This window comes from Littorina saxatilis, linkage group LG7, assembly GCF_037325665.1.
Source record: "Littorina saxatilis isolate snail1 linkage group LG7, US_GU_Lsax_2.0, whole genome shotgun sequence".
Classification (NCBI taxonomy): Eukaryota; Metazoa; Mollusca; class Gastropoda; order Littorinimorpha; family Littorinidae; genus Littorina; species Littorina saxatilis.
Genome location: NC_090251.1, coordinates 35,610,753 through 35,623,252, shown reverse-complemented (window position 1 = coordinate 35,623,252; position 12,500 = coordinate 35,610,753). Strand labels below are relative to the sequence as shown.

At 40.2% G+C, this 12,500-nt stretch overlaps 2 protein-coding genes across 2 annotated transcripts in view; both read right to left on the bottom strand.

Moving 5' to 3' along the window:
- LOC138970342 (uncharacterized) overlaps window positions 1-4,685 on the bottom strand; it is a 7,551-nt gene extending 2,866 nt beyond the window's left edge. Inside the window, exons 1-4 of the mRNA XM_070342808.1 lie at window positions 4,548-4,685; window positions 1,227-1,323; window positions 709-833; window positions 1-15 (exon numbers count right to left, since the gene is read on the bottom strand). The exon at window positions 1-15 is cut by the window's left edge and continues 94 nt beyond it. Of these exons, the coding sequence (XP_070198909.1) occupies window positions 1-15; window positions 709-833; window positions 1,227-1,323; window positions 4,548-4,581 (271 nt within the window). The 5' untranslated portion in view covers window positions 4,582-4,685. The remainder of the gene's footprint in view (window positions 16-708; window positions 834-1,226; window positions 1,324-4,547) is intronic.
- Window positions 4,686-10,331: 5,646 nt separating this feature from the next.
- LOC138971316 (uncharacterized) overlaps window positions 10,332-12,500 on the bottom strand; it is a gene marked incomplete at its 5' end in the record, with an annotated part of 3,351 nt that continues 1,182 nt past the window's right edge. Inside the window, 1 exon segment of the mRNA XM_070344038.1 lies at window positions 10,332-12,144. Coding sequence (XP_070200139.1) covers window positions 11,183-12,034 — 852 coding nt within the window. The 3' untranslated portion in view covers window positions 10,332-11,182.

Genomic DNA, 12,500 nt, shown 5'->3' with positions numbered 1-12,500 from the left:
CACCGCCGCTGGGGTCTATGTAATGCAGACAAATCATGTACAGACTAGACATGAGAGGTTCTTTTACTGGGCTAGATCTGGGAGGTTCCTGAGTACCTCACCACCGTACTGGCAACTGTACATAGTTTACTCAAAGAGAGAGCGAAACTGCTAAATTCTAGCAGCATCTAAAGGCAAGGCCGCCCAGAGCCCTCTTTGTTCCGGGGTATTTTTCTGTCTATTTTTTTTATAAACTGTAGCAGCATCAGCCAAGTTCTTAATTACAGTGTTGCATGAGCTGAGAATAAGGGAAGAAACTCATTTCAAATGATAAGTTAATTGCAGAATTGTCTCCCTTCTGTCGGGCACTACAAGTTTTGACCAATAGCTGCTGTTATTTGAAATAAGTGCTTGCACACAATAGTGTCGTCCAAGATGTTAAATTGACAAGACCATCCTCCAACTTGGGCATATCAACAGCATTTCTGCTTCCAACACATATCGATACTTATTTTTTGCAGTACGGCTTTTGCAGATTGTCAGTCTGGGGAGATTAATTCAGCATACACAAATGATTTTTTTGTGGATGTGCTGGAAAAAATCCCCTAGACTGACACCTTCGTCAGCCTGTAAAGGCAGTACAGAAAAACGTAATGATCGCTCTTTAACCAGGAGTGTTGCTTTAATATGTGGTTGCTTTTCATAACTAGGTTCGCGGTGAATACTCACTGCACCCGGAGGCGACCAGTTTCTGTGTGGCTGTGGTGATCTGTGCCTGGATCTCGCTCAGCATGGGGGCACAGCCCGCGTCCGCTTCAGACCGACGGAGACACGACAGAACGTCGTCCCCATCTCTGCGAAAGAAGACTCACATGTTTAAATAGCCAGAACTCCCACTTTCCTTTCTTGATAGTTGAGGTAGTGTGGGTGGATTCTCAGAACTCACAGCTGCTAATTCCCCGACAATTCAGAGGCGCTAGTGTGTGTGTGTGTGAGTGTGTGTGTGTGTGTGTGTGTGTATGTGTGTGTGTGTGTGTGTGTGTGTGTGTGTGTGTGTGTGTGTGTGTGTGTGTGCGTGCGCGCGCGTGTGTGTTTGTGTGTGTGCGAGCGTTCATGAGTGTTTATGTGCGTCCGTTCGTGCGTGCAAGCGCGCGTGTGGGTGCTTGTTTGCGTGCGTGATTTCGCGCTTGCGTGCATACGTACATGCCTGCATGCGTCCATATGTGTGCTTGCATGCGTGTACTCACTGGCATGACTGCACGATGTTGTTACCAGCAGCGTTGATCTTGGAGTTGAAGGTGCTCATGCAGGTCTGAATGTCGGAGGCACAGTCCGCCCATGCTCCTGTAAACATAAACACCGTCCAATCTGTACTGTATTTTATCAAATCAATCGTTCTGCTACTGTCGGATGCACAGTCCGCCCATGCTCCTACAATCATTCAAACCGTCCAGTATTTTATCAAAGCGATCTTTGTGTTACTGTCATTGGTTGACTTTGCATGCAAAGTAGACGCTGCACTAACGTCTACTAAGCGCCAATTAGAAACGCAGTACGTTATTATGTATATGTGACCCTCCACCACGGAATGAGTCGCATGTCACCTGTTCATGATTTTCATATTTTTTACATTATCATAAAGAGCGTTTTATGCTCTATCCAGTGGTGAAACCCGTTTTAGAAAAGAGCGAACACTTTTTGAGTTATAAGCCTGTGAATAAGATGACCCTCACACTGTTACCAGACACCCCCGGGACTTATATTAAGCCTAGCGCAGAGCCGAGCGAGGTGACATGCGACTCATTTCGTGGTGGAGGGTCACATATCTACTTTGACTTGGCTTGAATAATAGTGTTTGAGAGTAATGAACTCTTTGTATTACCAGAAAATAACACACAAACAATAACATACTCACCAAGTCTAAATATGTCCATGTACACATCTTTAATTGTTTACAAAATAAAAAGTGAATTTCAAGAGTCAAGTGATGAAATCATGAGTTTGAGTTGGTGCCACAAACGCTTATTTCGTGTCAAACATGTAGTTCATCTGATTAGAATTAAACAAGTCGCGTAAGGCGAAATTACATTTAGTCAAGCTGTGGAACTCACAGAATGAAACTGAACGTAGTCCGCCGCTAGTGCAAAAGGTAGTGAAAGTGACGAGCCTATTTGGCGCGGTAGCGATTGCGCTGTGCTTCATAGCACGCTTTACTGTACCTCTCTTCGTTTTAACTTTCTGAGCGTGTTTTTAATCCAAACATATCATATCTATATGTTTTTGGAATCAGGAACCGACAAGGAATAAGATGAAATAGTTTTTAAAACGATTTCGGAAATTTAATTTTGATCATAATTTTTATATTTCTAATTTTCAGAGCTTGTTTTTAATCCAAATATAACATATGTATATGTTTTTGGAATCAGAAAATGACGAAGAATAAGATGAAATTGTTTTTAGATCGTTTAATAAAAAAATAATTTTAATTACAAGTTTCCGATTTTTAATGACCAAACTCACTCATTAGTTTTTAAGCCACCAAGCTGAAATGCAATACCAAACCCCGGGCTTCGTCGAAGATTGCTTTGCCAAAATTTCAATCAATTTGATTGAAAATTGAGGGCGTGACAGTGCCGCCTCAACTTTTACAAAAAGCCGAATATGACGTCATCAAAGGTATTTATCGAAAAAATGAAAAAAACGTCCGGGGATATCATACCCAGGAACTCTCATGTCAAATTTCATAAAGATCGGCCTAGTAGTTTAGTCTGAATCGCTCTACACACACACAGACAGACAGACAGACAGACACACACACACACACACACACACATACACACACACACACACACACACACACACACACACACACGCACACACACACATACACCACGACCCTCGTCTCGATTCCCCCCTCTATGTTAAAACATTTAGTCAAAACTTGACTAAATGTAAAAACAAGAAAGGTAAGTTGTTGGAACCCTTGTTATTGACAAAAATACGTAACATTCAACTTACAAAAGCAAACCAAACTTCACTCATCTGATTAAAAGTAAGTGAAAACCAATGATAATTATTTAATGATTTAAAATAAGGCTTTTGCACTTTAATCACATTGCATTAGTACAACCGTCCTTTTGTTTAGAAATACGTTTTTGTAAGGTTGGATTCACACACTATTTTAGTACATTTGGAATCCGGGGCAGTGACAAGATAAGACGTGACTGACTTTTTTGTGACCTAGTTACAGAACGTGTTGCGAGAACAGGAGGTGGATGGGTCAGTGCTACATGGTGCAAAGACAAACACCTTGAAAGTGAAATTATGCAGAAGCCAGACTCTTGTCAATGTTTCTCATAACCAGGCAGAGCGACAGACATACAGACAGGCAGACAGGGAGACAGGCAGGCAGGCCGGCAGACAGAGAGACAGGCAGATTAGGCAGAACAAACATACAGAAAGTCAGAGAATGAGATATGGATATAAACCGATAGACAAATAATGCTATTGTTAAATATACATGCTTGATGCGAGTTAATGGTGTACACACACTGCACAAAACATTGAAGACTAGGTTTCGCGTTTGCATGTAAGAGGACAGCACTGACAAGATACAAGATACAGGATAAAAGAAGTTTTATTGTCCTCATCAATACAAGGAAATTTGGCATGTGTGTGGCAAGACATGATACACTGATACATAGACATTTACAAAACACAACTAAAGTTCAATATCAGCACACCCTTACGCAACATACCCACTACTTCAGACACACAGGCTACATGTGCCCCTCGGACGTACGCAACCCACAATTTACCCAGCCATACAGCTCCACATGCACTTAATCATTCATGCAGCACTCTAGCACCCGGCCATGTACAACTCACACACTGGAACCCTCATGCGGCTACATATTGCATTATAACACCCGCACAAACATTACAACCTCAAACATCGTACTAGATCTACAACTAACAAGCATACATCCACTATCATGGAGGCTTCTTCAGGACAAAATATTGGAAGGAAAGTAAAACAAAAAGTAAAACAAAAGTAAACAGTAGTTGCATTCAGCAATCTTTTTTGAAACAGCCCTACATTTGAAGACATTTTCCTTTCCGCAAACGACCATGTTGGCTCTATACCAGCACATGCAGGGTGGTTTACACGTTGACACAGGGATCGGAAAGCACCAACACATCTTGCTTTTTTGTTTGTTTGTTCACTGCTGTTTACTTTTGCTTTTACTTTTTGTTTTACTTTCCTTCCCATATTTTGTCCTGAAGAAGCCTCCATAGGTTCACAATTTTGACATTGGAATGTCGCTGTCTATGTCTTTTTGAGTAATGATCTATGTGAGTTTTAATATCGTTTGATTTACAAACGGCTATCATATTGTTTGAATATTTGTGTATATGAAATACCAAGATTAATCAACAAAGCACAAACTAAAAATGCTTTTGATCCCATCAATTTGAAGTGAACATGTGCACAGTTAAAAAGAATGAGAAGAAACAGGGATTCAACCTGCAACAATTACACACATTGCAAGATATTTCATTTTTACCTGCAATCAGCAGAGATAGAATAAAGGCAATCATGTTGTCTTGTCTGATCACAGCGGAGCTTCCAGTATGACCTCAAATGACTTCACGAACGAGTTAAAAGACCGATATCTGAGATCCGTGTCTTTTATCTCCCAGACTTCAAATGATTAAGAATTTAAAGAGAGTGTGTACAACTGAGAGTGTATGGACGGCATCAGACTGATGGTAGGACTTAACGCTTGCGTTGAGGTTTTGCTCGCGCGAACGCACGCACGCACGCACGCACGCACACACACACACACATACACACACGCGCGCGCGCAGAAAGACAGACAGACAGACAGACAGCCACAGACACACACACACGCGCGCGCGCGCACGCACACACACACCCATACGTATACACACTCTCTCTCCCCCCCTCTCTCTCTCTCTCTCTCTCTCTCTCTCTCTCTCTCTCTCTCTCTCTCTCTCTCTCTCTCTCTCTCTCTCTCTCTCCCTTTCATATCTCAACGTCAGTTCCACCGAACAAAATGTTTGTTTCCTCGTACTTTTTATTCTTTGCAAGCAAGATATTTGACAAGCTTTTAACAACAATCGGCAGAGCTATCCCTTTAAAAGTCACGAGGGTGCCTATAAGGGGAAGATCTAAACAGTGCACCAACATTAGTGTGTCAGGTCAACTTAGCCTTTATCATTGCAGCACACTAAAAGCACGTGGGATTAAAGATAAATAATCAGAATTCGGCTTTATGGAGAAAAAACTGGGGTTGCTGTAGTTGTCCAGGTTAAGAAAGTTCTAAGCATGATAGTTTTGTTTAGCATTAAAGCAAAGAAACATCCACCAATGTTGCATCGGCTCCGACTAACTACAGTTACACATACATAGCAACACTCACAAACATCTACACGCACGCATGCACACACACTCGCACGAACACACACACACACACACAGTAACGCACATACTATTTACATACGCAAACACAAGAACTGAAAATGAAAAACGAACATGCTAAATGTACTAATATGTTTTGTATGTTGTTCGTCCTTCGATGATGAACACAGGCAAACAGTTTACTTGGGTGTCTGGCCTGATGGGTCCGGAGGTGGCTGATGAGGTCTATCCGGACTAGGAATCTTCTCCCAAGTGTAGGGCACACATGGGAAGGTTTGACTCTTGCTTTGTGGAGTGCATGTGCATGCAGGTGTTTGATTTTACATTTAGTCAAGTTTTGACATTTTTTCTCATTTTTTCGATAAATGTCTTTAGTGACGTCATATCCGGCTTTTTGTGAAAGTTGGGGCGGCACTGTCACGCCTTCATTTTTTAAGCAAATTGGTTGACATTTTTGTCAAGTAATTTTCGACGAAGGACGGACTTTGGTATTGCATTTCAGCTTGGAGGCTTACACATTAATCAATGAGTGTGCTCATTAAAGTTGTCATTAAATGCGATGTTTCGCAAACATAGTTAAAATTCAATGCATTGTATTCCTCATCTTCTCTTTAATTAAAAAAAATATAATAGATATGTCATGTTTACTCCACACATTTGCTCAGAATGAAAGAAAATAGGTTCAGTAATAGTCAGTCGGCTAAGGACCGTTTTGGTTACTTTTTGGCGTCACGTTAGCAAACACATTTTTCTGATAGATTTTAACACCACAACACTAAATCTAAAGTTTTGGGGCAATATTCCAAACCAACGGTGAGAAAAACGTTGGTTTGTGTGTATGTTTTCCTTCTTTGGCGTTACTATTCTTGTTTTGAGGGTTGGGTTCATAAAACGGACATAAAACTTAAACCGCTTGACAGAAATTCTATAACTGTAAATCATTCGAAAGGGAAGGCATTCATGTACACGTTTGTGCCACTTAAAATGACGTCATAATCTGTTTATTTTTGTGAACTTGACAAGAAGAGCGGGGTAGTAGTTGCGCTGAGAAGGACAGCACGCTTTTGTGTCCCTCTCTTCGTTTTAACTTTCTGAGCGTGTTTTTAATCCAAACATATCATATCTATATGTTTTTGGAATCAGGAACCAACAAGGAATAAGATGAAAGTGTTTTTAAATTGATTACGAAAATTTAATTTTGATAATAATTTTTATATTTTTAATTTTTAGAGCTTGTTCTTAATCCAAATATAACATATTTATATGTTTTTGGAATCAGCAAATGATGGAGAATACGATGAACGTAAATTTGGATCGTTTTATAAAAAATATATATTTTTACAATTTTCAGATTTTTAATGACCAAAGTCATTGATTAATTTTTAAGCCACCAAGCTGAAATGCAATACCGAAGTCTGAGCTTTGTTGAAGATTACTTGACCAAAATTTCAACCAATTTAATTGAAAAATGAGAGTGTAACAGTGCCGCCTCAACTTTCACGAAAAGCCGGATATGACGTCATCAAATACATTTATCAAAAAAAAGAAAAAAACGTCTGGGGATATCATTTCCAGGAACTCTCATGTCAAATTTCATAAAGATCGGTCCAGTAGTTTAGTCTGAATCGCTCTACACACACACACAGACACACACACACACACGCACATACACCACGACCCTCGTCTCGATTCCCTCCTCTACGTTAAAACATTTAGTCAAAACTTGACTAAATGTAAAAAGGAGGAATAATTGCAATCTCACACACACACACACACACACACACACACACACACACACACACACATGCACACACACACGCACGCACGCATACACACACACACACGCGCGCGCGCGCACGCACGCACGCACACACACACACACACACACACACACACACACACACAAAGACACATACACAAACATACCGACAAAATGACAGACATACACACAGTGAGACAAACCGACACAGAAACACCCACACATGCACGCACGCACTTATGTACGCGAACAAAGACGTAGAGATGCTTATAGAGAAACACTTACGCAACCAAAAAAACACGCACACAAACACACAGACAGACAAACTTCATTCTTGGTAGAGAAATGCATTTCTTACTGTGTTGCTTTCTCTTTAAGTGCACCTACCTCGCAGAGAGAGAGAGAGAGAGAGAGAGAGAGAGAGAGAGAGAGACAATGACAATGACAATGACAAATCTTTATTTTTCGAGGGTGACAAGAATAAGCATAGATATGCTTTTTTGCATCTGGCCCTCGCCCTAAAGAGGGACTAAACTATTTTACTATAACTATGACTAGGGAAAAAAAGGTTACATAAAAACATTAATGGTAGAACATATAAGTTTATGTACATGAAGCGCATTATGTAGAAGCATTGTAGATCATAAAGTAGTGTTCAAAGAGAGAGAGAGAGAGAGAGAGAGAGAGAGAGAGAGAGAGAGAGAGAGAGAGAGAGAGAGAGAGAGAGAGAGAGAAAGAGAGAGAGAGACACACACACACACACAGACAGAGACACAGAGAGAAAGAGAGAGATAGACAGACTGATAGACAGACAGAGGGAGAGACAAACATACGAACACACAGACAGACATAGACAAACACACAAACAAAGACACACAGACAGACTTCACTATTGTATGTGCAAGTAATTTTGTTAAACCACACGTTACGTTCACTACTTTATATGTGTTTACTTGCATTGTAATCCTGGGGGGGGGGGGGGGGTATAAATGTATGTAACGCGCAATACATGCCTTTTAACTTACTAGAATTGGAATTGTCATTTAAAGACTAGCATAAGAGTGTGACACGTGCTTCATTCGTTATTACCTTATTACAAAAAGAAAAAGATAACGGCACTGACGCTACCGGAAATAGAATTTATCAGTGAAATTCTACCATCAATTTAGTAATCGATGCGATGTAAAATTATCCTAAAACTGTGGTATGATCACGACATCGTTTAGCATTTAGGATCAAATGGTGCCAATGTGTCCACAATGCACTAATCACAGACAACAGTTATACGCTTTACGTACATGTAACTCTCCAACTGACATTGTCTGCCACTTGAAACAAATGACTTTCGAAGGAAAATTAACTCCTATATATAAATATTATGTATGATTTTTAATAATTACTTGCACTTTTTGAAAATAAAGCTTTTTCTACGATAAGGTGTTTACCTCCTAAATGTATAAGTCATCCGTTAGAAAAACCGGAAGTATCGTGTACTAAGCATATGTATATGTTTAAAAAGTTAATTGTGTTAATGTAGAACATCTTGCCTATGTATATGTTTAGGTTTTGAATACTTTAGGGGAAAAGCATAGCCATTATTCAGTCATCTTTAACTAACACCCCTAATCTCAGGGCCCATTTTGTTAGTGGGGGTAGGGTTTCAATCAGTCAAAAATCACTTTCATTCAATATTGTCTGCCATTTCAAATACATACACGTAATTGCACAATTTCTTGAATTTTAAGATGCTTTAAGTGACTTTTCCAAGAAAACCTGCACTTTTTGTAGAATTAGTTTTTTTCCATGATTTATGTTTAAAAATGTCAATTCTTACGACAAAAAATGCTAACAGTTGCCTCACCAGACGACACGTACCTACGACGTGAATCGTGTCTGCCAATTAAAATGCATATATTTTGAAATAAGGGGAATCATAACATATTTCACTGTGAAGTGTCTCACTCTAATATCTTCTGGGTTCATGGTGTATTTGGTTAAGTGAATTGCAGATAAGGTTTTTTGAAAATGACAGCTATACATATATTTTATTAAAACTGAAACTGGTGGAGTGAAAAACAGACCTGTTTTGAAGAAGTCGTACTAAAATCATGTATGGCCTTGAACTTCACAGTTTGCGTGTTATCTTTTAAAGAAAACCCGTTTTCATCACTAACAATGACCTAATTTACACATACATATCGGTCGGTCATAGTCGCGTTTTTATTAGAGAGGTAGTGTACAAAATGTCGTTTTGTACGTTTAAATTACATGTCCATTATTTTAGTCATATATCAATCAATAAGTAAATGCGCATACTTTTATTAAACGTTACTTTCACTTTAAGATCGCTTCTAACATTTAGTATAATTTCTGACAAATGCACGCTATGTAATAAATTGATAATATTATGGACGCCATGTGGTAAAACCGGAAGTTGAATTATTTTGCGATAGCAAAATCCTTTTACAATGATCACTTTCCTTTTATATTGAGTTGATCTTTAACGTTATGGGTAAAAATCTAACGTATTGAACCAAATTATCCTTTTTCAAGCCTGTGTATGTGTAAACTCTTTTTTGCTTCGACCCGGTTCGGTTTTCGGACTTGATTCAGAATCATCCATTATTTATCTTATATGACTGTTGTTTTCCTCGGTAAATTAACAATTGTTGATGTAAAATAATTCTAGCTGTGAGAATAAACAATTTTCAAGATGTTTTTGATTGCGGTTTCAACCAGGCGTTCAGTTAGCTATACATATCGATTGAGAAAATGGCATTTCCTGTTTTGTCGTCCGCATGTTATACAGATGTTGTTAAAAATAAAACTGTGTAAACGAATTAGGCATTTTACTTGCTGTCTGATGGCAACAATCTTTAGCTTTCGTTTAAGGTATAATTTGCTTATATCCGTATGCAGTCAAGCGGTACATGACGGTTTTTTGTAACCTACCCCCTGCGTCATGGGTGCATTTTTGCAGAATATGGGTCATGTTACAAAAACGCTTCTCATTCTTAGGTGGTTGGGTTTAGCCATTTGTCGTTTACCGAACTGTGGCTGCAAATAAAACGAACTTTCCAAAAAACATAATATCTAATGTGACCACCAAAAGTAACCCTCCCACTATAGCCAGCCAGGTGACTATAAGTACTACGGACGACTCGGTCATCAGTATGCTTAGCCGAGACTATATGCATGTAGCCTCGGCGATGATTGGTTTGTGATGTTTATCTTGACTAAATGTGTTTATATCGCTTCACGCGACTTGTTTCTTTTCTCTTCAGCGGCCTTGGCACCAGAACGAGTCAGAAAGCGCCAGATTGGTCGATCTGTTCTGGGCAAGTTACTTCCAGGAGTCGATCTGAATGTTGGAGTCCTTCAGAGACGCTTTTAGACTGTCCTTAAATCTCGTCATTTGTCCTCCAATAGCACGTTGTCTCTGAGAGAGTTCATCGTAGAGAAGCAGCTTTTGGGATGCGGTGATCCAGTATGCGGCAGACATACCAAGCTTATCTTACTTGGGCCTTCCCCAAGAGAGTGTACACGCTTGATATGTTGGCCTACTTTATGTAATATACACTCCCCCGAAATCGGCGTATGCTGCCTGAATGGCGGGGTATAAACGGTCGCATACACGTACAAATCCACTCATGCAAAAACACGAGTGAACGTGGGAGTTTCTGCCAATGAATAAAGAAGAAGAAGAGAAGTAACAGACACATTATGTTTAAAACATATAATTATATACATGTACACATTCAGATCATAGGACTGTGATTATTAAGACCCTTAGAACTATTAGTACAATATGTGCCATAGAATAATAACAACTGATATTATTATCGATGAATATAGTTATATCCACAACACATTATTCTGACAATCTTATAGCTTTGCTAGTAGCAGAAGTCGCCATTTCTTTATCTGAATTGCCACAGTCTTGGTTGTTGCCTTTGCTGTGAGAATAGTGTGTATTTCTCCCTCTGGTCCTGACTGATTTATTGACCATCAGTCTCTGTCAATGCGGTCTTCTCTCTTTCTCCTGATCTGCCGATGTGACTGTGGTTATCCTTGATAGTGCTCCTGTCCCGAACACTGGTTCGTTTGGAGAAGCGACTATAGCCATTTTGTTCGATTTCTTTGGTTGCTTGTTGTGAGTCCATCGCCTCAACCTGAGTGACAATGTCATGTGTAGTTCCAGTTCCTTTCGTTCTCACGACGCGATTATAGTCACTGGAACAGACCTCTCGTGTTGTTTTCAAGACATCAATGTCTCCAATACGATGGTAGCTGTCATCACTGGATGTAGAGTTCTGAGGTCTTTGCTCTGCTGTCTTCAGGCGGTTGTAAACGTCTACGCTATCATCCGTATCTGTTCCAGCTGCATCGGTTGTTTTCAGCACACCTGGAGCGCCGATTCTGCTGTAAACGTTACCAACTTTGCTGCTGTCCCCTTCGACTGCTTTGCTGGTTTGATTTCGAGCGTCAGACTTGAGACTGAGATGCTGATAGTCTCCCTTGACTTGGAACCGATTTTGCTTTGGTCGTGTGATGTCGTCAGCTACACGATCATAGGGATCGGACATTTCACGACGGAAAGGTTCTTGAGACCCGTTGCTATGTCCGGTTTGGTCGTATGGATCAGTCTTCTTGAAGCAGAATGTCCCGGTACCTACTTGTTCTTCAACCTCATCATAGGGATCAGTTTTAATTCGAAATCGAGCCTTGGAATCCGTAAAGGCGTTGTCTGTGTCTGGTTTCTGTGCACTCACAAACTGTGAGTCAATTTCAACCTGGTCATAGGGGTCATCTTTCTGTCGAGGTCGAGGACGTTGTTGGGTTGAATGCATCTCGACATCCGGGGCAATTTCAATGACGTCATAGGGGTCACGTGCTTTTTGACTTGGGGTGTTAGAGGTTACCTGTGGTGGAAGGTTGTCGAATTCAACATAGTCTCCGTCTGTGGAAAGAAGATATTTGACTCTCATTCACACGGTTATACTTCTGAAATATCTTTGTGAGTGATTTATTAATCGGCGTGTGACGTACAGACACACGTACAGAGAGAGAGAGAGAGAGAGAGAGAGAGAGAGAGAGAGAGAGAGAGAGAGAGAGAGAGAGAGAGAGAGAATAGGGAGAGAGAGAGAGATAGAGAGAGAAAGAGAGAGAGATAATAGGGAGAGACTCGAGAGAGAGAGAGGGAGAGAGAGAGAGAGAGAGGTAAACAAGAGAGAAAGAGAGAGAGAAGGAGAGAGAGAGAGAGAGAGAGAGAGAGAAAGAGAGAGAGAGAAAGAGAGAGAGAGAGAGAGAGAGAGA